Genomic DNA, 25,245 nt, shown 5'->3' with positions numbered 1-25,245 from the left:
TGTAAATTTAGGTAAATAAGCATTGACTATGAAACATGGTTTTAAGAAAGTTCTGGAAAGCTCTGGCAGAAATCAAAATCAGTGATTAATTTTTCTGCTGTACTAAAATTAGATCAAAGAAGTAAATTGCTAACCTGACAACCTCCCTTCTGAAAAAAAGAAAAAAAAAAGAGGTGAGCTGAGGGAGGGAGGAAAATGAGAAATGAGGAAGGGAAAGAAAATTAGAAGAACAAGAGAAATGCCAGGTGCTTCCCTTTTTATACTGAGTTTCATAAAAATAAAAGGACTAGGTATTAAAGAGGGCACGTACTGAATGGAGCACTGGGTATTATACACAAACAATGAATCATGGAATATTACATCAAAAACTAATGATGTGTTCCTCTTTTCCGGCTGGAACCATGGAGGGTGCCAAAGAGAAGAAAAAGAAGGTTCCTGCTGTGCCAGAAACCCTTAAGAAGAAGAGAAGGAATTTCGCAGAGTTGAAGATCAAGCGTCTGAGGAAGAAGTTTGCTCAGAAGATGCTTCGAAAGGCAAGAAGGAAGCTTATCTATGAAAAAGCTAAGCATACCACAAGGAATATAGGCAGATGTACAGAACTGAGATTCGAATGGCAAGGATGGCAAGAAAAGCTGGCAACTTCTATGTACCTGCGGAACCCAAATTGGCATTTGTCATCAGGATCTGAGGTATCAATGGTGTGAGCCCAAAGGTTCAAAAGGTGTTGCAGCTTCTTCGCCTTTGCCAGATCTTCAATGGCACCTTTGTTAAGCTCAACAAGGCTTCAGTTAACATGCTAAGGATTGTGGAACCTTATATAGCATGGGGGTACCCAAACCTGAAGTCGGTGAATGAATTGATCTACAAGCGAGGTTATGGCAAAATCAACAAGAAGCGAATTGCCCTGACAGATAACACATTGATTGCCAGATCTCTTGGTAAATATGGCATCATCTGCAAGGAGGATCTGCTTCACAAGATCTATACTGTTGGAAAACGTTTCAAAGAATCAAACAACGTTTTATGGCCCTTCAAATTATCTTCTCCACAAGGGGGAATGAAGAAAAAGACCACCCATTTTGTAGAAGGTGGAGATGCTGGTAACAGGGAAGACCAGATCAATAGGCTTATTAGAAGGATGAACTAAGGTATCTGCCATGATTATTTTTGTAATGTGGTCAGTTAATAAATGACTACTCTCAAATGGAAATGTTCTGTTGTCTTGGTGACTTTTTGCTAGCCTGATTCTGCTGTCCCTTAACTATTAAAGTAATCTTGGTGTGTGATAAAAGTCATCAGCCTTTGCATGCAAAACTAGGGTCTAGTCTTGGTGGAAAACATTCCTTGGGTTTATTAAAGACTCTTCTGTACAAAGAATATATCTTAATTTTTCACTTTTGAATTGTGCCACTGAGTTAGCCAAGATGGGTCTGTTCTAAGAAAACCTATTTCATAGGCCTTTGTTGCATGATTTACAAATAAAAATACTGTTGCTGAAATTCAAAAAAAAAAAAAAACTAATGATGTAATGTATGGTGATTAACATAACATAATAAATAAAAATAAATAAAATAAAAGGACTGGGAAAGTAAAGCAAGAGGTCAGTCATATCCCTCATGTCCACTAACTGCTGTCATGGACTAGTCAAGGAGACCCCAGCCACGAATCCAGACAACCTGGCGTTCAAACCGAGGAGCCTCTGCTAGGGACACATTGACTATTTGCAGCCTTTGAAATGGATTCAGAAGTAACCACAAACTTAAGCTAAGAAATAATTACTAAATAATTAAAAGTTAAAAAGTAGTTACAGCTAACATTAAGAGTACCATTTATTCATTTATTCCACAAATGTGCACTGAATACTTATTAAGCTTTATTCTGAGTGCTAAGGATCTGGCAGGGAGCCAGACAGGTGAGAACCCTGCCCTAGTGGAACTTTACATAACAGCAGGAGTCCGACAATAAAAAAATAAATCGATATAAAATATGCCAAGTGAGGAAAAGTGCTATGAATTATAAAGCAGTTTGAGTGAATAAAAAGTTGGAATAGAGTTGCTCTATTTCATAAAAGATAATCAAGGAAGGCCTTTCTGACAAGGAGGCATTTCAAGAGCAAGTCACTCAATTCTGACCAATTCTTGCCCAAACACACTTACTTGCTTCCATCTTAAAACTACCATATGACTAACTCCAACTCTTAAAGCCCTGTAAGTGTCCTTCCCTGTGTCCCCCTTTTGAGACACCCCTGAGACTTTGTCCAGGTGAGACTCTCCCTTGCTTAGCAAACTTAATAAACCAGCTTTGCATAATTAGCAGGTGTCCCCGTGGTCTCCATATGGGAGTTCTGACCAGCATATAGATGATAGGTAATAAAACTGGCCAGGGTCACCTAAGGATCAGAGTGGGTAAGGACAGCACGGGGCCTGAGGAGGGAGTCCTGGGGCAGCACAACACTGAGATGTCCATCCCAAAATCGAGGTGGGGCCAGCAAGGGAGACAGACAGGAATTGTCAGGGAGGTCAAATGAGAAACAAGAGAGTGTGTTCCAGAAGCTAAGGGGCTTTTTAATCATGACTTTTAAAAAAGGAATCAACTCTAAAAGTTTAACAAGAATAGATTTGAATACAAACAGAGTGGTTGAATTGAGTCCACAAATTTGTTTTAGAATTTTAGTAAATAAGAGGCATAAAATAAGCAAAAGGAGAATAAGATGAGTCAAATACCTTTGACCCATGGTTCTTGACACATAGAAATGATCTGAGGAAACTCATGCAAAGAGTTAATTTGAAATAAAGTGATAAAGTGTTTCCTGAATCAAAGGGGTTTTGAGGTTACGGTTTTCATTCCTCTCTTGCTACTCTCTTGATTAATGATTTTCTCAGCTTCTTTTTATTCTTTCTCAGCCTTATTCATCTTTCTCCTTAATCAGTCTTCCTTCTCCTCAGGATGATCTAGTTCCGTTCACTTTATAAAGCTGTCAATAATGGAGTCAAATATAAAATAAGCAGGCACAAAGCAAGGAACAAATGTAAAGCCAAAGGAAGCCCTTAGAAACTAAAGCCACAAAACAAAAGGACTTTTTCACGCACAGAGAGGACTTATCCACCATGAAGTTTTTTTAGCCACATCTGAATAATACAGATGAAAAACATACAATGCTAGAATTGGAAGAGATCACCTAGCTCAAAGACTTCAATGTCATTTTAGAAAGTAAATTGCAAATAGATTAACCAATTTGCCTAAGGTCGTCAAGCCAATTGGAGGTTGATCTGGAACAAGCCTGACTCCCAGTCTAATGCTTTTTTCTGTAAACTGGAATAATACCAGACGTATTCGTTCCAAATAAAATAGGTAATAACACATTTTTCCAGTCCTTGAAAGTGAAATTAGTTTTCTTATATAAAATAAAAAATGCATGTTGAATTGTTTCCATCTGCTTAATGTTTTGCTGTGCATGCTTTCATCAGACTATGGTTCAATTCCTTTCCATTCTGAGGTTGAAAATATCTCTTACTCTTTGCAGCAGTTTCAGAATGTAAAAAAAGATGTTGAAGGAACATAAATAATTGTTCAAAAATCCAAGCAAAAAAAATTCAAGGAACAGAACTACCATATTAGCATCTACTTATTAGCAAGATGTCTGAATTCAGTGGGTTATAGTCCTTAATCCACCTTTTAGTCACAGGCAAAGACTTGGGTTTTTTTTTTTTTTCCCAAACCTGGAAAAAGTTTTTCAAGCATAACTCTCAGACAAAATTATATACAAATCAGAATAAACATCATCTTAATGCTAGAATATGTATGCTTTTAAACAGTCGTTTATAATGGAATAATATTTCTTCTTCCAATCATGTACTAACTGGATAACGCCTTTAATATTTTCTAACTTCTGAGTAACGTTTCTTGGTGTGTCTTTGAGTCAATGAATTTTTCCTGGATTTTCAAACCTTGAGAATCTTCATAAAATATTTCCCTATCTTACTTTGATTCAAATCCAGTTACCTGTCTATCTGATATTTAAAAAGTCATAAAAGGGGAAATTCAGGCTTAGTTTAAACATGAGATTAAATAATATTATTATAATACACCTTTCATACACTAGTTTGTTCTTAAAAAGGATGTAAGGTAACTTTAAAAATACCATGAAATTACATAAATACCTTTAGAGTTAGTAGTAGTAAAGACAATAAAACAAAGAGAAAGGAATTTTTTTTTTAATTTTATAAAAAGGGTTTTTAATTTTGGGGGGAACCTCCATACTGTTTTCCACAGTGGCTACACCAGCTTGCATTCCTACCAACAGTGCCTTAGGGTTCCTTTTTCTCCACATCCTCACCAACATCTGTTATTTCCTGGTTTTTTATTTTAGCCTTTCTGAAAGATTGAAAGTGATAGCTCATTGTGGTTTAATTTGCATTTCTCTGACGATTAATGATCTTGAGCATCTTTGCATGTTTCTGTTGGCCATCTGTAGGTCTCCTTTGTAAAATGTTTATTCATGTCCTCTGCCCATTTTTTGATCTGATTATTTGGTTTTTTGGTGTTGGCTTGTGTAAGTTTTTATTTTAGATATTAACCCCTTATGGGATATTTCACCTACAAATATCCTTCTCCTATCTTCAATAGGTTGTATTTTGTTTTGTTGATGGTTGCTTTGCTGTGCAGAAGCTTTTCATTTTGGTATAATCCCAATAGTTTAATTTTGCTTTTGTTTCCCTTGTCAAAGGAGACATATCTAGAAAAATGATTCTTTGGCCAGAGTCAAAGAAATTACCGCCTATATTTTCTTCTAGAATTTTATGGTTTCAGGTCTCACACTTAATCCATTTTGAGTTTATTTTTGTCTATGGTATAAGAAAGTAGTCCAGTTTCATTCTTTTGCTTGTAGCTGTCCATTTTTCCCAGCCTCATTTGAAGAGACTCTGTTCCCATTGTATATTCTTGCCTCCTTTGTTATAGATTAATTGACTATATAAGCATGAGTTTATTTCTTGGCTCTGTATTCTGTCCCATTGATCTGTGTGTCTATTTTTGTGCCAGTACCGTGCTGTTTTGATTGATACAGCTTTGCAGCATATCTTGAAATCTGGGATTGTCATACCTCCAGTTTTGTTCTTTTTTTTTCAAGATTGCTTTGACTCTTCAGAGTCTTTTGTGAGTCCATACAAATTTTAGGATTATTTGCTCTAGTTCTGTGAAAAATATTGTTGGTATTTTGATAGGGATTACATTAAATCTGTAGATTGCTTCAGGTAGCTTTTAACAATATTGGTTCTTTCAATCCATGAGCATGGGATATCTTTCCATTTCTTTGTGTCATCTTCAATTCCTTTCATCACTGTTTTATAGTTTCCAGAGTACAGATCTTTCACCTCCTTGGTTAAGTATACTCTTAGGTATTTTATTATTTTTGATGCAATTGTAAAGGGAATTGTTTTCCTAATTTCTCTTTCTGCTATTTTTTTATTAGTGTATAGAAATGCAACAGATTCCTATATATTAATTTTATATCCTATGACTTTACTGAATTCATTTATCAGTTCCCAGTAGTTTTTTGGTGGAGTGTTTAGAAGTAATATAGAATTACCATATAATCCAGTAATCCCACTATAGGGTATTTACCCAAAGAAAACAAAAACACTAATTTGAAAAGATATATGCACCTGTATGTTCATGTTTATTGCAGCATGTTTACAACAGGTAACATATGAAAGCAACCCAAGTGTCCATCCATAGATGAATAGAGAAAGAAGAATGATACACACACACACACACACACACACACACACACAAACACACTGGAATATTATTCAGCCATAAAAAAAGGATGAGATCTTCCATTTGCAACAACATGGATAAACCTCGAGGGTATTATGCTAAGTGAAACACATCAGTCAGAGAAAGGCAAATACCATATATTTTCACTCATAAGTGGAATTTAAGAAAGAAAACAAATGAACAAAGAAAGGAGAAAGACAAAAAATAGACTCTTAGATACAGGAAACAAACTGAAGGTTACTAGAGGAGACGTGAGTAAGGGGATGGATAAAATAGGTGAAGGGGATTAAAAGTACACTTACCTTGATGAGCACTGAAAAGTGTATAAATTATACTATATTGTACACTTGAAACTAATATAACATGTATGTTAATTATACTTGAATAAAAAATAAAGCATTTTAAAATTATTTTTATTTTCCTTAAAGTTTAAAAAAACTTAAGAATGAAGTGAGTATACAAGTGCATGTAATAAAATTAATGTGGTCACACGTGTGGCTCTGATTTTTCTATATTCACCAAGGAGAAAGAATAAATAGGAGGAGTTACATCATTCACAGTGCCATACAAAGAAAAACCACACAGCTATTCAGTATACATATTCCCATTCCTAATACCAAAGCCACAGAAAATTTCTTTCATGGGTTATCCTGAAGAAATTCTATATATGAACAAAATCCTTACCATATTTATAATAAATATGCCAAAAATTTCATAGAGTTGTTTGCTCTGATCTTCCTTAAGCACAATTTAATCCTACCTAGGTGCTATGTGGAAGACAGAGATGGAGACAAATTAGACTCTCAAATTAGTTTCTCAAACCCCACATATATGGAGTCACAAAATCTTATGAATTCCACTTTCACAATCCCTCTAACTAGACACTCTCTTTAGTTTCACCTCATGAATTCTCACTGACTCACTTTGCAGCTTCCTAATTATTCCCTCCACATCTAATTCTCCCTTTCCCATCCATCTGCAAGCCAGCTCCCAGACAGAGCTTTCAGAAGCATTGCTCTGGTTATGTCACTCCTTTCCTCAAAAGCCATTTTCTGCAGGGGGTGGGGGGGAAGTTAAATGTACTAGTTTGTTCATATAAGACCCTTAATGATCTGGTCCTTACTCGGGGTGGAGGGTGGGGATTTCAAACCCCAGCAGAGGTGAGTTGGGCACATAAATGGGTAAAGTGGTCTTGGGATAGAACAAACAGCCCCATCTGAAGAGAGCTGACCACTACCATGGAACAATGCGGACCCATGTCTAAGAGAAGCTAGAAATCGTATTTTTATATAAAAACTCCTGATTTTTAAATGTAGGAAGCTACTTCAAAAGAAAAGTGGATACTTTTTAAGCCAATGAATCTACATCTTTAGATGAGATGAGGCCTAAGGAGTGAAAGTTTGGGACGTGTGCCCAGCCTCTCATTCTGTTCTTCCATGCTTGCAGCTAAACTACATCCTCTACTCTCCCCCTCCTTCCACGCCTCTCCTGTACTGTTCCTTCTCAATGCTCAGACTTGTAGTTCAGCTTCAAGACTCATTTCAAATACCAATGCCACTAGTCTTTTTCAGAACCAGTGAAAGTAACCATTTGTCCTCTAAAATCCTACAGTATTGGAACTCTACCTTCCTTATAGCAGTAAACACTCTCAAACCAAGTTATCAGTAATTACTTTCATGTGTGCTTTTTCTCTCCAATTAAACAGCCATAGGTGTGCAGGCCATGTGAGATTCAACTTTAAATATTCCACAGCAAATATGCAGTCTTTCAATCAGTTTTCAAGTATTTAAGAATCAATTATCTTAAGATTGTTAATTGAAGAATTAATATATTGAGCTATACCCATTACCGTCTAGACTTTTGTTTTCAGTGCTTGGAAATCAAGCGTTAGACATGGCTTTCTTTTCCCCTTCACAGCTTGTATACATATCTCAGATAGGGAACTTTCTAGCATAACATCAATTTCCTTAGCACTGAGTTCTTTATTTTCCCATGAAATGAAAGTTTGCACTCCCTCAAGCAGATCCTGAAAATATCTTGACTCTGCATGCAGTGTTTAGATTGTTTTATAAACCAATTTTTAGGCCTGTGATATATTTGTGCCATTTGTCTGCAAATACAATTATTTCCAAATTGGTGTAAGTTGCCCTGAATATTTTCACAAACTGAGCATTAACATCATTTCAAATTTACCCAGTAACTATTTTATGGTCCTGGATATTTTCTTGAATTAGGTTAGTTCATATTGAAATATACTTTTCAAAAGATTCATATGTTTTAATCCAGAGATTAAGAAAACAGATTCTCTAGAAGCCACTCCTATAACCCGGCTTCCCCATCGACCCCACACAATGGTGATGCCAGTCTTCATTTATCAGCTGTCTCTGACACACACCCCACCTCCTGGAAGATTCAGAATACACTACTCATCTGTGAAGGAAACTAACCATAATGCAAACTTTGGAAACAAAGGCAGAAAAACTTGAGGGAAAAATGTCATCTCCAGACTGATGTAAAAACTAGACTCTTCTACCCCTCAAGCTGAAGAGTAGGAAGGGCAGAGTTCCCCAAATGTGACATAAAAAATTGGGAATCTGAGCAGAGATGAAATACCATAGGAGTTAAGGAGACTCTAGTTGATATTTGAATTTGAGTAGCTGAAGTTCAAACTGTCATTTGCACAATTTAAGCTGCATATTTCAGAAGAAAAAAAGAAAAGCCAAGTGCTGAAAATTGAAATCCTCTCATGAACAGTCACTCTATTTGAAAAATGAGAGACTTGTCAAGGAACAGCCATAACATTTACAAAAATGTAGGGACAGAGCAAATTAAATGACAAAACCTGTGAGAAGTAGTTTTTTTGGTCTTTTCTGCTAAGTGGAGTACATATACAAATGTGCCTTCATGTACTTTTCAAGTTCAAGTCTTGCTTAAAAAGCTATAGCTCTAAATCCAAATCCCTGTGTGAAGGAGTTAATAGAAGCGTAGATATAATGGGCTCATACGGTCTTTGGAAATGGATAACAGCAATAGGAGTTATCATCAGTTGGTGACTGTACATTTCAAATCCTGTCTCCCTGCATTTAAACCCTCAGTATAAATTTAAATTCGTGGCAGTCTATCTCACAGTTAGTCCGCTGCTAGGTCACAAGACGATGGGAAGAGATTACAAGTGAAAGTTCATAAAATATATACATATGTATATAGGTACATATTTAAATCAGATCAACATAAATCTATCCATTTTAAAGCTGACACTTAAACAAGAACACCAACAGAATTTTAATTGTCTGTATCTATGACCTCTTACTAATAAATATCAGATGAAGCCTCTGTACTTTTTAGAGGTTAAAATAACGTTGGCGTCAAAAAGTGAAGTAATCAGGTAGGGAATAAAAATAACTTTGTGGTAAGTTTCTCCTGTGAAGCAATAAAAAGGTTGTGCAATGGGAGGCTAAATCTTGGAAAGAAAATGTCAAGTTGAGAAATGCTTTGACATAAAGATAATGCACAAATAAAAGGAACGAATACTTGGGGAGAGGAAACAATTGAGAGAAAAACAATTTATGTGTAATATAGGAGCTTCTGTACACATTTAAGGCATAACAGGGCTGGTAGAGGTTTCAGAAAATGATGAAATATTTTGTTGATTTCATAGAGAAAAAGAAGAAAACCTCACTGAGAAATCACCATTCAGAATGCCAGATTCAAACCAGCTCCTAACTTTTATGTTACACTGAACTCTTTATAAAAATTTGAGTCTAAAGGCAACTTCCTTCTAGAAGAAGCACAGTGTGGTAAGCAAAATAATGCCCCACCTAAAGATGGCCATGTCCTGGGACACCTGGGTGGCTCAGTTGGTTAAGCACCTGCCTTCAGCTCAGGTAATAATTCCAGGGTCCTGAGATCGAGTCCCACATCGGGCTCTTTGCTCAGCGGGGACCCTGCTTCTCTCTCTGCCTGCCATTCCCCCCTGCTTGTGTGTGTGTGCTCTCTCTCTCGCTCTCTCTCTCTGACAAACAAATAAAATCTTTTAAAAATTTTAAAAATAGGGCGCCCGAGTGGCTCAGTTGGTTAAGCGACTGCCTTCGGCTCAGGTCATGATCCTGGAGTCCTGGGATCGAGTCCCGCATCGGGCTCCCTGCTCAGCAGGGAGTCTGCTTCTCCCTCCAACCCTCCCTCCTCTCATGCTCTCTCTATCTCATTCTCTCTCTCAAATAAATAAATAAAAAATCTTTAAAAAAATTTTTTTAAATAAAAAATAAATTTAAAAAAAGATGGCCATGTCCTAATCCCTAAAACCAGTGAATATGTTACCTTACTTGGCAAAAGAGATTTTGCCAATGTGGTTAAGTTAAGGACCTTGAGATAGGGAGATTATTCTGGATTATCTGAGCATTGCTAATCATATGAGTACTTAAAAGCAAAGAAAGGAGATGTGATCACAGAATGGTCAGAGAGAGAAACATTTCCGGTGAAGGAGGGGGGTCTAGGAGCCAAGGAATGTGGATGGCCTCTAGAAGCTGGAAAAAGCAAGGAAAGGAACTTCCCTGAAAGCCCCCCAGAAGGGAATGCAGTCCTGCTCATACTTCCATCTTAACCCAGTGCAACCTGGGCCAGACTTCTGACCCACAGAATTCTAAGAGGATAAAATTCACGCTATTTTAAGCCACTAAGTTTGCAGTAATTTGTTACAACAGAAATAGGAAACTAACAAATATAGTACATGAATTTTAAAGCATAGAACTTTCAAATTTATGTTTAAAAAAAGCCAGCAAAAAAGAATTAAGAAATATCTGTCACAGTTTTTCAGTAGGATGGCCTATGATATCACATATAAAACATGAGATAAAACCAATCTTGTGGAAAGAAATATCTAGGGGCGCCTGGGTGGCTCAGTCAGTTAAGCATCTGCCTTGGCCTCAGGTCATGATCCCAGGGTCCTGGGATCAAGCCCCACATCGGGCTCCCTGCTCAGTGGGGAGCCTGCTTCTCCCTCTCCCTCTCCTGCTTCCCCTGCTTGTGCTCTCTCTCTCTCTCTCTGTGTCAAATAAATAAATATCTTTTAAAAAATAATTAAAAAAAAGAAATATCTAAAGAAATTTAAATATCTTAATACCAATCTCCTCTTAGATGGAGAGCTTAGTGAAAATGTTTTACTTTGAAAAATCTGCTCGAATTTCATTTGATTTTTTAAGATGTTCAATTTGACCATGTCAGTCCCTGCAAAAAAGTCCCCAGGGTGTCCCATTTTACATGGAATTAAACGCAAACCTCATACCATAGCCTATCAGGCCCTATGTGATCTGACCGCCTATGATCACATTTTCTATTTCTCTCCCACTTCTCACCTAGCCTCAGCCACATTGGCCTTTTTCTTGATCTTTAAACATGCAAATCTTATTCCCACTCCACCCTAGAGCCTGTGGACAAGCATTGCATAGGGACCAGAACTAGAGACCCGGCACTCTCCAGAAAGAAACCTGCATAATATCAGAACCATCTTGGGCACCATCAAAAGTATGCAGATGCCAGAACTCCAGCCCTCTGTATGGGTCCCAGAATCATATATTTTTTTAAATCTGCAGGCAATAAGCATCACCACCCTTTTGAGATAGGAGCAGTGTGGGACACCTTCAGTCAGGCCCAGCAAAGACAACTGCACTCGAGGGTGTGTGCTGCCTTCTTTTCAAGTAACTCAGGTTGGAATAAGTAATCTTAATGGTTAGATTTAGTATTTTGGAGAAACCAATAGTATGGTCTAGTGGTTAGGAGTACAGTTAACCTGGGTGCATAGTCCTAGCTCTGCAGTCACTAGCCAATATACTTGGGCAAGTTACTTAACTCCACGGGGCCTCAATATCCTCAACGATAAACTGGCGAGGGGTGTTATAACAAAGCTATCACAAAGAGTTGTGAGAATTAAATTGCTGAATACACATAAAGTATTTAGAACTGTGCTTGCTCACTAAATGTTGACCATTATTCGTAAAAGGCATCATTTCGGTCAGTCAGCCATCCTGTTGCTGAGACATGATCTACTTTTAATGGGGTTTGGCTAGTGTTTGAAAAATTCTCGCTTACTGTCTTAACCTGCCTAGTTTTCATCTTTCAAAGCTGTCCCATGAAATAAAATGAAAATAGCTATGTTCTTCCCATTGTCTTCCAAATGGCTTAATCAATGGTATTAGACATACAGGCCATAGAATCTTTACAACTGTATAAAATGGTTACTGTTTCTCTGCTGATATGTACTAGATTATCGAAAGCCACAGGAAAATAAAATATCAATAAAAATTTCCTTTTTTATTCTCCCAGGATCCCTGCTGATTCCTCATCTCTTCTGGTGGCTAAACTAAAAGGGCATAGATTACTGCAGAGGCTGCAGTCTATAAAACAAAACAAAACAAACCAAAAGCCACTATTCTAAGATATCTAAATTCAGAAAGGATTTTACCACTGGCTGTCAGGCCCTAAATCCATAAAGGATATGAATTAGTTAGGACTTAGTTTAGTACTTAGGCCTTTTCAGACTCAAGAGAGATAAAAGGTTGTTTGAGCCTAGAGAAACTGGAGAAGATACGTGTTTGTCCCCACCAAATACAGGGTAGCATTCACCTAGCCTAGCCATGAAATTTGGGGATTCCCAAAGACCAAAGGTTTAGAAATTTCAGTGGTCTCCTTGTTCCCATAGGAGTTGGCTAAGGGATAGAACCTGCATGTGTGCCCTTTGGTGCTGGGCACTAAGAAAAGAGAACCATAAAGAAATGGCAGTATGACACAAGAAGACAGAAAATGTAAGGACAAAAAGGGCCCCTGCACTGTCTGATCTCTCTCCTTCCATTTCAGATGCAGAAAGTTTCCAGCCATTTTGTTGTGGCCAGAGAATCCTCTTTATATGGTAACTGGAAGCATGAATAACAGAGGTAGACAATTTCACAAGAAGGTAAAAGAATCATACATTGGTTTTGGCATGGATTTGCTAGAAGCATAAGAAACAAGGGAGCCAGGTATCCCACAATTAACTCAAGAGCCTTATGACTAGGATAACCAGGAGAGTCATCTTGTAAGGAACTAGTGCTAAGATATGGTCTGTACCAAAAACCAAGCCAGGGAGCACCAGGGTGGCTCAGTTGGTTAAGCATCTGACTCTTGATTTCAACTCAGGTCATGATCTCAGGGTCATGAGATCGAGCCCCTCATAGAGCTCCATGATCAGCTGGGAGTCTGTTTGAGATTCTCTCCCTCTCCTTCTGTCCCTCCCCGCCCCCGCCATGGTGTGCATGCTCTCTTTCTTCTCTCTCTCTTTCTCTCTCTCTCCAAAATCAATCAATCAATCAGTCAATCAATCTTTAAAAACAAAAACAAGCCAGGATTTGGACAAGCATGTCCAGCCTTATCCTCCACTGCAGGTGCCTTACTACAACATCATCAACACTATGGGACAGCAAGGGTGGGCAGGCAGGAAGCTCAGAGAGAGAGAGAGGCCTTTCAACTGAACAGTGCTGGAACCCAACAGTGACTGAGTCAACAATACCTAAACTGGACTATAAAAACATACCCAAATCTGATGGACTGAAGAACAATTATGTTTTAAACTGGAAGTGGTTGGAATATATAGAAATAAAGAAATTGAGTTTTTGGCTGATGAGCAGTAATACTCAACGGGGAAAATAAGTTATTGGAAAAAGTTCTATTTTGCACAGATCTGATATGAAATTATTGAATTTATACATATTACATAATTAAATTCTAACATCTCTTTTTCCCAAACTAACCTCTCATTTTCCAAAGAATAGGCCAAAATTCATAGGGAAATTCATGTAAGTCATTGTCAGTTGGGTCAAATTTAACTATCAGGGTTTTTTCCATGAAATAAGCACCTTGCACCTTATGACCTGGGTCAAATCATGGTTCTGGTTTTCCCACATGTAAGATAAGGAAGCTGGACCTAATAGTCTAAATTTCTCTTCCAACTCAATAATTTAATGACAAGGTAGAAAGTTCCTCTCAGGTCTTTGTTAAGAATCAAGTGCATAGATTTTCTGTCCTTTGCTTTCTCCATGAGAACAACGGTTCCTAGGGCTTGGCTTCAGTAGACTGTATGTGCTGGTTGGAGCAGGGGCCCTGATGATGGCTGTGGGCTTCTTCGGCTGCTGCAGAGCCATGCGGGAGTCACAGTGTGTGCTTGGATCTTTCTTCACCTGCCTACTGGTGATATTTGCTGCTGAAGTAACCACTGGAGTATTTGCTTTTATAGGCAAGGATGTAGCCATACGGCATGTTCAGACCATGTATGAAGAGGCTTATAATGATTACCTGAGAGACAGGGAAAGGGGGAACGGGACTCTCATTACCTTCCACTCAACATTTCAGTGCTGTGGAAAAGAAAGCTCTGAACAGGTCCAACCCACATGCCCAAAGGAGCTTCTAGGGCCCAAGAATTGCATTGATGAAATTGAGGCCATAATCAGTGTTAAGCTCCAGCTCATCGGAATTGTTGGTATTGGGATCGCAGGTCTCACGATCTTTGGCATGATATTCAGCATGGTTCTTTGCTGTGCAATACGAGCCTCACGAGGTATGATATGAAGCTACTTCTACATGAAAATTGCAATCTAGAGCCTTCATACGGCTGTCACCAGAACTGTCTCCTGGCTCATTTTTAATATTCAAAGGACATTAGGATCTAAAATAATATGCTGTTAATTGTACATTTGCACAAAAAAAAAAAAAGAATCAAGTGCATAATTAAAGCACTTTAGCTTCCCTCTGGAAAATTTGACATCCCAAGGTTCGGAAATGTCCAAACACTTTAATATTTCCCTGCAAGCTGTTTGTAGAATAATTATTCCATATATTGATCTAGGTTTACCTACCATTCTTTATGTGATCCAAGATTAACTCATAAATCAGACAAGCATAAACGCGCCCTCACCAATGGGCCTCTTAAAAGAATTAAACTTTAGCATGTCATTAGCCAGCTTCTTCAATTGAATGGAATGTTAAAGCAACATTTATACCTTGTGTAGTACTTTCCTCCTAGAAGTTAAAATTTCCCACTGGAAAGATAAAAGATGTTATTTATTTTGCTTAATAAAGACTTTCAAGAATCATAACATTTCCAGTATTAGCAAATTTGAAAACTTTATAAATCCCCCAGAGCTGTTCCCCTTTAAGTCTTTTAAATCAGGAGATTCTGAATCTCTTTTAAATCTCACAGAATATGATTCCTGGTGATTTACTATAAATCCCAATGCAGCTAGGAAATGTTAAAGCATTTTGTTCAATAAGACTTCCTTATGAATGCACAGCTATCATGTTTTCCAATATATGATTCTATCCACATCTGCTATAGGGTTCGGAGGAGTGGCAGGCATTGGCAATATTGTCAAGTGTTCTTGAAGCAATAGAAAAGCAAAAAAAGTCATAATTTTCTATGGAGATAATTTCTATGCCACACTGACACTTTTAAATGTTTTCAATAGTGTTGATTTATTGGAAAGCTTAGAAAGGTAGTGCTTAGAACCAGCTTTTCCCATAAAATCTCAGTGACAGAGAATAACTTTTACACCTTTCAAACTGTCCGTTGTGAAAGATTTTCTCATTACGATGAAGGTGTTTAGAGGTTTTTGATTTAATGTAGAATGATAACTCCCTTGAGTCTCAGACTTCTGGAAAGAACAAACAATGAAAAGTATCCTTCCCCTGAGTGAGCTCAATAATGGAATACCTTTGGCTATCCATGGCAACAAAGTACTTCCCTGACTTGCTTGAGTTTTGTAATGTGGAATTCTTATTCATACAAAACAAAATTTATTTATAAATATAGTACACTTTGATCTTGTGTTTCCAAAACAAGAGAAGCTGTAGCTTCTGTCTATTCATCATTGTTACTGCAGTTTCCTATTTAACTCTTGGAGTCAACAAACACAAAAGAAACTCTAGAAGCTTAACAGTCTTCTAGAGTCTAAATATTTAAGAGTCTAAAATACTCTGATAAGCTAACTCTGGAGTGCTCGTCATGTTTTAAAAACTTGAAAGTACAGAGTTACGAGACTGCACTAGGGATGTCACAATACGTTTTAATTTTAATTTTTTCCAGTGAAAATGGGAGGGTTGCTCAGTTAATACAATTAATACTTGGAGAGTTTTTTTGCTTTAAAAATACCAATTCATATTTTTTTTTTTTTTTTTTTTTTTTTTTTTACCGCTCTTACCTCCCCTGCCAAGAGAATCTTCTAGGCCTCTTTTTTTGATCACCAGCTCCCACAGCCCCTACCAAGTAGGAAATAAACATGGAATAAAGTGGCCAATGTTCTGGTTTATCCTGGACTGAGGGGTTTCTGGGGTGCTCAACTTTCAAGTGCTCAGACCGGAAGGAAAAACCAGATGAGCTGGTCATCCTACAGTGGTTTAAAGTGACTCACAGGGGCGCCTGGGTGGCTCAGTTGTTGGGCATCTGCCTTCAGCTCAGGTCATGGTCCCAGCGTCCTGGGATCGAGCCCCACATCAGGCTCCCTGCTCCGCGGGAAGCCTGCTTCTCCCTCTCCCGCTCCCCCTGCTTGTGTTCCCTCTCTCGCTGTGTCTCTTTCTGTCAAATAAATAAATAAAATCTTAAAAAATAAAAAATAAAGTGACTCACAATTACCTGTAGGGCTTGTTAAAATTCAGATTTCTGGGCCCTACCACCAGAATTTTTTATTCAGAAATATGTGGTGTGGTCCAAGAATTGGCATTTCTAACAAATTCTCAGATGATGCTGATGCTGATGTCCTAGGGCCAAACTTTGAGAAGCCACTGCTGTATGACAGTACTTCCTGGCCATGAGCTGATGAGCACAGGAGTCCACAGCTGATCTAAATGTGTTATTAGGGGCGCCTGGGTGCCTCAGTCTGTTAAGCATCTGCCTTCAGTTCGGGTCCTGATCCAGGGTCCTGGGATCGAGTCCCGCATCAGGCTTCCTGTTCAGCGAGGAGTCTGCTTCTCCCTTTCCCTCTGTCCCTCCCACCCACTCTTGCACTCTCTCTCTTTCTCTCAAGTAAATAAAGAAAATCTTTTAAAAAATAGAAATAAATATGTTATTAGAATGGCTCTCAAAAAGATTTGACATTGAAGCTCAAGGTTCTTAGATCAGTTACCTCAGTCAAGTAGAAAGGGTTTTACATATGACACCAGGTAGCGGACATGTGAAGGATAATGTTGGTACCCAACATATTTCTAGTTCTTGATTCCAGCCTTCAGTGAGGCTCAACTGAACTTGTGGCCCTCTAGTTCCATGAGGCTTTTTCATTATCTACTAATAAATTACTGTTTTTTACTTTGGCTATTTTGAATATCTTATGTTATATAAGCCAACATAAACCTGATTAAGCCCGAAATGTTCCAAATAATTGCAATAAACAGAGAAAATAATCAAGTCCAATAAAATACTATATGGGTTTGGAGCAACTTTAATCTTGTCTATAACTTTTTAAACTGTCAGAAAAGCTATTCTAATCATTCATATTATGGCAGAGCTTGAAAATTTGATGCATTTCTTATATAAATACCTCAACTAAGTATGGAAAGGCTGTAAGGAGAGAAGAGAAGTAAAAGGAAGAATCGCCAGCCCAAGTTCATTAAGAATGCCCAAAGAGGAAATTTTCTCACAGTGCCTGGGCCCACTGAAATCTCCTAAGGCAGAATTTTTGAGTAACTGATGGATTAGATTAAGTGGATTGACACTCCCGGGAATTTTACAGACCAGTCTCACAGAGAAAATTGAGACTGTTATGTTTTCTCGATCAGAAATGGAAACATGTTTTAAAGAGTATTGAAGAGGGTTTTAGAAGCACAGAGCCCAGTGCAGCCTGGATCAATTACTCTACCTCTCTCTGTAAGACAACCCAATTTCCACCTGTTTTTTTAAAGACCGTTAAGGAGGAGGATTTCAAAATCTCCCCCAATAAAGTTTTTCTAATAATTAACAGAATTCACTGCCCAGAAATGTCATTATGACTTTTCCAAATCTCTCATACTCCCTTTGTAGTTTGTTTCTTTTAGCCTAGGAAGCAGCTGATTAGGAACTCTGATTGACACAAACATGCTCCTGAAGTCCACTGTTGATTTTGCCTGTTTTCAAAATCTGGCTCATGTATTGTATTTGTTACTCAATTCAAACCTACCAGCTTCTGAATTTCTTGAGGTATTAAGTAGCACTCAGTAACCTATTCTCTTGAATGTATTATTTTCTGTTATGGGTCCCTAGTTATTTTTAGTCTCCTCTGTATATTCAGTATCTTTCGAAAATGCGTCCTTGAGTCTGACCACTGTGCTCATCACTTCAACTGTCCTGCCATTCTCACCACATTTTCATGGGTTCTACCACCTTCAGTTAACCTGAGTAATTTTGAATCCCGATTCTGTCAGCCAACAAGCTACCCACCATCTCCTCATTCCCACTTCCCAGGTCATCAAAAACCTAATGAATGTCTTCTTTCCTATCTTTCAGATAAATATATTACAATTTGTAAAAGTTCTGGGCTGAGAACTGATCCCTAAGATTTGATTTGTGACCCATACACAACTCAGGATATCAAGACACACAGATAATATACACAGTATTTGTTATCAGCTACACTAAAGTGTAGAGAATGATTACACTGCTTTGCCATTTAAACTACACTCTGTTTTTGCCCCAGGTTTCTCCCTTTTAGTAGTATTTATCAGAGTAATCCTCATCCAGTTTCATTACGTCCTCGTTGGTATGTGTCTGTTATCTCCTCACTGCAAAATCAAGAGTAAAGGTTCTTTTTGTTTTATGATCCCTGTGGGTGAATGTCATTCTTGGCTGAATACATCGAGTGCCCATAAGGTTCTAATAGTTGACGTGCTTAAAGCACCTGCCATCCATCAAGGCTTATGATGTGGTTACCATAGCTACCAAAACCCCATGCGTTCCTGATCACATGGGATCTGTTCTGTAAAAAAAAGAGAGAGAGAGCTCTGCCAGGGAATTATCCACATGAATTCAGTTCCAATTAAACAATTAAAATCAATCAAAAAATGACTCAAAACATACATAAAATACAACAATAAACTCAGGGTTGCTAGGATGAGTTGAGACCAAATCAAGGCCATACTGAGCTTAAAATAGATGGAAAAAAGGAGTCCATATCACTTCTCCTTTATGCTGCATCATATCAGCAGACGGCAGCGTATACAATTTTCAAGACTTCCTTGGAGATCGCCTTTGGAAAAAAGTACTGGAGTACATAACTTTTAATCAAAAGTTACTGTGGAAGCCTTTTTTCTTTTCCCAAAGAAAGTTTGCTTTTAAATAACAATACTTGAGTTGTATTTTATACCAAACCTTTCATCTAAGAGGCACATAATGCTCTATAAATGTATTAATCCTCACAACCTTCCTGTAAAGCACAGGGGTAGCAAACTCCCCAGATGTGCATATTGAATTTTTAAAAAGCAGTTTAAGCTGAATCAATAGTCTATTCAGAAAGGAAGGTTAAAAAGGTAGGCCTTTCACTGTGTCTTGATAATCAAAGTCCACTAGGAATTTATTAGACTGTGATAAAAGAAAAAGAAAGAAAAAAATTTAAGCTTTTATATATTGCCTATTTGGCTTCTATTGAATGCTACCTACCATATTTTCCATAGCATTGGGAGATAGAAGGTAATTTAACTGGATTCTGCATGTTGCTATGTCACTTTGCAAATAGAAACTGAATATTTACCCAGTCCCAAAATAACTCCCCAGTAGGAAGTTAGAATGTATGATTTTACTATATTATTGTACAAAAATAAATATTTACTGAAACTTGGAACGGTTAAAAACATCAAACATTCTAATACATATTTGGGCAATATGTATCAAGAATCTTCAAAATATTTGTACTGTTTGTCCCAGTAATCACACTTCTGGGGATTACTTTTTTTCCATAGAAAAGAATGCAAAATTCAAATAAAGATTTATTATATGGTTTACAGAATTATATATAAGTAGTAAATTGAAAATATTTAAAATAAGTAAATGAAAAGATTAAAAATCCAGCCATGTTTTCATTCATTTGCCACTTATTCATATTTCCAGTGATCCAGGCATAAGAAATACAAAGACAAATAAGGCACGCTTTTATAAACATCATCCCTGCTTTATGGTGAATTTTTGTGTAATGCGGAGAGAAAGACATGTAAATGCAGTACAATTGCAGGTGCCCTGAGAAAAGGTATGCACGATACAGCAGAGCATCACAAAAGAAAGAACGTCTAACTTTACACTGGGAAGATGAAAGTCAGGAAAATTTTCATGGGGTTGACCTTTAATCTAAGTCTTGAAATTTGAGGTGTTCAGCAAACACATGAAGGTCGCTAACATTAGTAATAAGAAGGGACAGAGTAACTGGAGTCAGGAGGCTAACAATATTATAGGACTAAGATGGGGCAGTGGCTTTGGGGAGGAGAGGAGGGGCAGACATGGGTGGTATGATGGTGGTTTTCTTTCAGGACTTTATGACTTGCTAAACAGATGGACTGAGATGGGTGGGATGAAGGAGAAAATGTGATTGCTGGTATTCTAACTCCAGAACCAGAAGGGTGAGAGAGGAAATCCAAGAGAAAACAGCAGAGAGAAAGGGAATAGTAGCATTTAGACATAAAGAGTTAGAGTTGCCTGAGGAGCATCTAAGTGATAATTGTCAATGAAAAGAAAATTGGATCTGGAATTTGTTCTTGGAAGTGGACATACGGGTTGTGGTTCTCATCATGGGAGATGCTAAGAGTGTGGAAACTGAAAAGAGAAGCAAGGACAGAAACTTGGAGGACACCGGCACACTTAGGGCTAGGCAGAGGAAGAGTAGCCCTCCAAAAAAAATGTGGCCCAGATAAGATAGCAAAACCAGCAGGTTGAGTAGACCATCTGTCACCGGTGTCATTTTCCAGAGCAAGTTGTATAGACTTCTGGAGGCAGAAGACTGAGCAGAACGGCTTTAAAAATGAGTAAGAGTCGGGGCGCCTGGCGGGGGCTGAGTCAGATAAGTGTCTGCCTTCAGCTCAGGTCATGAACCCAGAGCCCTCCCACCCCACCCCAGGCTCTGTATTCAGCGGGGAGTCTGCTTGTCTTGCTGCCCCTCCTCCCCCTCATGCACACACTCTTTCAAACCAAAAAATAAAACCTTTAAAAAAAGTGAGTAAGAATTGATGCCTGGGAGGAGAAAGGGCAGTAATTAGAGTGGGACATAGGATTACAAAATGATATGTTGAAGATGGGAGAAACTTATACATACTTTCTGATGATAGAGACTGAATTGAAAGGAAAAGATTAAAATTACAAAAGACAGGTGCCTGGGTGGTTTAGTCCCTGGAGTGTGGAGCATGCAACTTTTGATCTCAGGTCCTGTGTTTGGGCCCCACTTTGGGTGTAGGGATGACTTACAAATAAAAATCTTAAAAAAATAAAAAATTATGAGAGTAAATGGTGAAAGGATGCAGGCTTTTCTAAGCTTTTAACAAATAGCACATTCTTGGGACAAAAAATTAACACTTTTCGAAGAAAAAGGAAAGAGGAGGAGAAGGAAGGGGTGCAGGAAGGGAGGGTTCCCCTAACCCCAAATGTGAGAAACACCAATCCAAGCATACACATTGAACCAGGCAGAGGACCCAGGTCACAGGAGATAACAACATTTGAGAGGTGACCTGGTTTCTAGTATTTTTTTTAAAATATGATTTATTTATTTATTTGACAGAGAGGGACAGCAAGAGAGGGAACACAAGCAGGGGGAGTGGGAGAGGGAGAAACAGGCTTCCCACTGAGCAGGGAGCCCAATTTGGGGCTCGATCCCAGGACCCCGAGATCATGACCTGAGCCGAAGGCAGTCGCTTAACCAACTGAGCCACACAGGCACCCCTGGTTTCTAGTATTTTACATATAAAAAACTTTTTATTTATGGTCTCCAGAAATGTAAAAAGAAAAAGAATTTAAATGAGTAAACAAAAGATGTTGCATCTTCACAAGTTGTGATACTCGCTAGGTGCTAGGTACGTCCTAAATGTTGGGCTTTTCTCCAGGGTGATGTTATGCAGTGTGAATGAAAACTCACTGCAGGAAAGAGGAATCAAAATTTCTGTTGGAAAAGAAAAATGTGCATGGTGTAATACTTGCAGGCTGGAGATGCTATTAACCATAAACTTTATCTAAAATAAAATGTGACACTCATGAATAAAACAGATAACAAAGCTATCTTAAATTTAGGCATTTGTTCTACTTAGAAACTTTTTTTAACCTGCCAATACACTTATACAGTTGACATTTTACAAGTCAAGAAAATTAGAAGTCATTGATCCAGCCATATCATTACATATTGATCAACATGTTCTACACCAGAGGTTTCCATCTTTTTTTTTTTTTTTTAGATCTTTTGACAGAAACATGGCTACCCTGAGTAGTCATTCCCCAGAAGGCTTGTGGCTTCTATAAATAGAGAAAACATCCCCAGCAAAATGCAGCCAAAACAAGGGTTCCTTGTATGTGGTCGAGCCAACTACAGCTCTGTTGCACTCCTGGGTTATAAAAATATATTTCACTTTTATTATTTAGCACTGCAGCACAATAGGAACTTGGAACTGCAATCAGCATCACTTTTCCCTGAGAACATTTAAAACTGGAATAGGAAAATCACATTCAACATAATATTTCACCATTTGCTTAGACGGTTTTCACTTTTCCTTTAGGGGAGAAAAAAATAAAAGTTATATAATCAAATAATTGCAGCAATATCTTTAAAAGTGAAATCACCAAAACAAAACTGTTTATCGTTCTGTTCAACATTTTAAGTCTATGTAGCTTTCTTGCTATTTAGGAGCATTTTTTTTTTTTTTTTTTCTATTAAGCGCAGGACTTGGATATACTTTTCTCATCAGTTCTGCCATGGACAAGGTCCTGAGTAGGAAAAATACTGAGGTAATATACAAATGTTTACTGTATGACTGCTACAGGTGGAGAACAGCTGAGGTTAAAACTGAATTATATAGAATATATTGGGTTGAAAACAGAAGGCAAACCTAGAGAACATTTGTTTACAACTAGAATACTATTGAAGTTTATCTTACTATTTAAAGAAATCCTCTGCAAAGAATGCTGACCTACTGCATTTTAATAAATGTTTTACTACAAATTTATGTTAATTCCACAGTGGAAGTTCTCTGAGCTTCTTTAAATTGATATTAAGAGATGCAAGAAAATGTCCCTGCTCATGCTCTCAATCTAAAAACAAAACAAAACAAAATTGTTTTGAAAATCCACCTGTTAGGACCTAGACAGGATTTCAACTCATAGTTACGGAAAGGTCTATAACTAACTGAATAACAAAATCTGTTGTTGAATCCAGAACGCTAGGTAATATAGATTAATATAAAAAGTGGTTTCTCTGTGTGATCAATAAGGAACATAAATTCTTTCCACTTGACTGCCAGAAGTTCAACCAAATCCAAGAAGTGAAAAGAAATTTACATCTTAATAATTAAATTGACTTGTATTCTTTAAGAAATACTAGTTTTATAATATAGAAAAGAATTCTAGATTGGATTACTTGGAACATGTGTTGGGGGGAAGAGAAGAAAAAGGCAGTTTAAATATATAAACAGGCCAATAATTTTGTTTTTCCTTACTCATATAAAAGCCTAGTCTTATATTCAACTAAGAGGGTAGGGGTGCAGGGAGGGGGAAAATAGTTAAGCTGGGGAAAAAAGAATCTTCCTGATATTAACTTTCTTAATAAACCAAAATCAATTTTGAAGTTTACTTTTTCAAAGAAGTGTTTTCATTATATATCTGATAATAGAACATCTGGCACATTCTAGATAATGGGAGAATACCTTCTCTTCCTCTGATACCTTGTAAAATTAGCTGGATTTGCCTCAAACACCATGTCAGCTCTTACCTTAATATAGCACTTTTTTGCATGATTTCCCTTTCACCTCAACTTTTCAACCACAGCCAACATTAAGACCCAAACTAAGTGTGTTTTCCTTCCATGAAATTTTTCCCAATAAGTCAAGGCAGCATTCATTCTCACTTCTCCTGACCTCCTCCAGCAATTTTCCTTTGCACCATACACATTGGGCAATATACTGTATTATTTTATACTCTTTTCTAATTAAAACATGTGAAAACTTTGTCTCCTTGTAAGGCTATTAGTTTTTTGAAAGCAAAGCCCTCTTATATATGTCTTCTATAGATGCATAATGTTTTAACGCTGTTTTTTGCAAATCGAGGCAATAAAAAACAAGTGATTACAAAGTATTTTAATTTTTTTATTTTAAAAAGAACACATACTCATTGTAAGAGATTCAGGATTCTGTAATTTTATGACACAGAGGGAACTACATGTAAAAACATTAAGTGTTTATCTTTCCAAACTTTTTTCCCCTATATGTACTTTTTCATGTGACAATGTTATACTTGCTTTCTTGTAACTCCTTTTCACTCAATAATAGATGATGGAAAAAAACACAGATGCATAATAATATATAGTACTTTATTGGATTGATAGCTATGTTATTTAAGTGAGTTCCTTCTTGGTGTATATGTAGGTTTTTCCTATTTTTTTAAAAAGAGAATGTTTCTTACTTTAAAAAGTACACATACACTTATTTCCTTAGCATAAACTCCCAAAAGTAAGCACTAAATATAAAGAAGTATGTGAATGTCTCAATCTGGTACTTGGTGCATAATAAGGCTCAATAAAGGTTAGCTGGAGTCATATAGCTAAAATTCTGGACCCAAGCAACTGCATATTTTATCAATTGTTTTACATGAACACCTATAAAACTGAGCCAGTTCATACACACCAGCAGTGTACAAACTGCCCATTCCCTCACACCTCTGTTTATTTTTTTAATACTTGATAATTGTGGTAAATATACTACTGCTCACCAATATTCCCAATACCTTCTCCTTTCATGCACAGGGAAGAATTCTATTGCTTCGCCCTCCTGAAGTTAGCTGTAGCCAGATGACTTGCTTTGGCCAATAAATGTAAGTAAAAAGGACTTCTGTCACTTCCAGATTGAAGGGTTTAAGAAAAAAAAAAAAGAGTTGATGAAAAACTCTGCCTGCTCTCTGTTCCCCCGCCACATGATCTGAGGAAGTCGAATCTTCAAGATGGTCCTTCTACAAGATGGTGGGTTCACTAAGTTGCAGCATAGAGAACAGATGCCGCAGAGAGTCTTTCAGACCTGCAAAGGACTGCATCCTAAGTAAAAAATCATGTTGTACGAAGCTTCTAAAATTCAGAGGTTGTCTATTACCTCAGCAAATTTAGTCTATCCTAACCGATAGTAACAATTTTTCACCTTCTAGACAGTTCTGTCAGATTCCTTTAGTTACTAATAATCTTACACAGCCTTCATATCATTTTTCAATAAGGGAGGGGACTGCTTATATATGTTTTCTAGGAAATTATTTTATTTTTA

The 25,245-nt window shown here is 37.4% G+C and overlaps 1 protein-coding gene and 1 pseudogene across 1 annotated transcript; both read left to right on the top strand.

The window, feature by feature from the left end:
* Positions 1-392: 392 nt before the first annotated feature.
* Positions 393-1,190, top strand: LOC113918277 (annotated as a pseudogene).
* Positions 1,191-12,553: 11,363 nt separating this feature from the next.
* Positions 12,554-14,445, top strand: LOC113915960 (tetraspanin-2-like). The gene is made up of 2 exons (XM_035728274.1): positions 12,554-12,575; positions 13,862-14,445. The coding sequence occupies exons 1-2, from the start codon at positions 12,554-12,556 to the stop codon at positions 14,368-14,370; spliced, it is 531 nt and encodes a 176-aa protein (XP_035584167.1). The 3' UTR covers positions 14,371-14,445.
* The last annotated feature ends 10,800 nt before the right edge of the window (positions 14,446-25,245 follow it).

Source organism: Zalophus californianus, chromosome 1 (genome assembly GCF_009762305.2).
Source record: "Zalophus californianus isolate mZalCal1 chromosome 1, mZalCal1.pri.v2, whole genome shotgun sequence".
NCBI lineage: Eukaryota > Metazoa > Chordata > Mammalia > Carnivora > Otariidae > Zalophus > Zalophus californianus.
This window is presented reverse-complemented; position numbering and strand designations above follow the sequence as displayed.

Coding starts and splice junctions, on each gene's coding strand:
- LOC113915960 (XM_035728274.1), top strand. CDS start 12,554: ATGACACAAGAAGACAGAAAAT. Junction 12,576..13,861: donor GACACAAGAAGACAGAAAAT/GTAAGGACAAAA, acceptor AACGGTTCCTAG/GGCTTGGCTTCAGTAGACTG.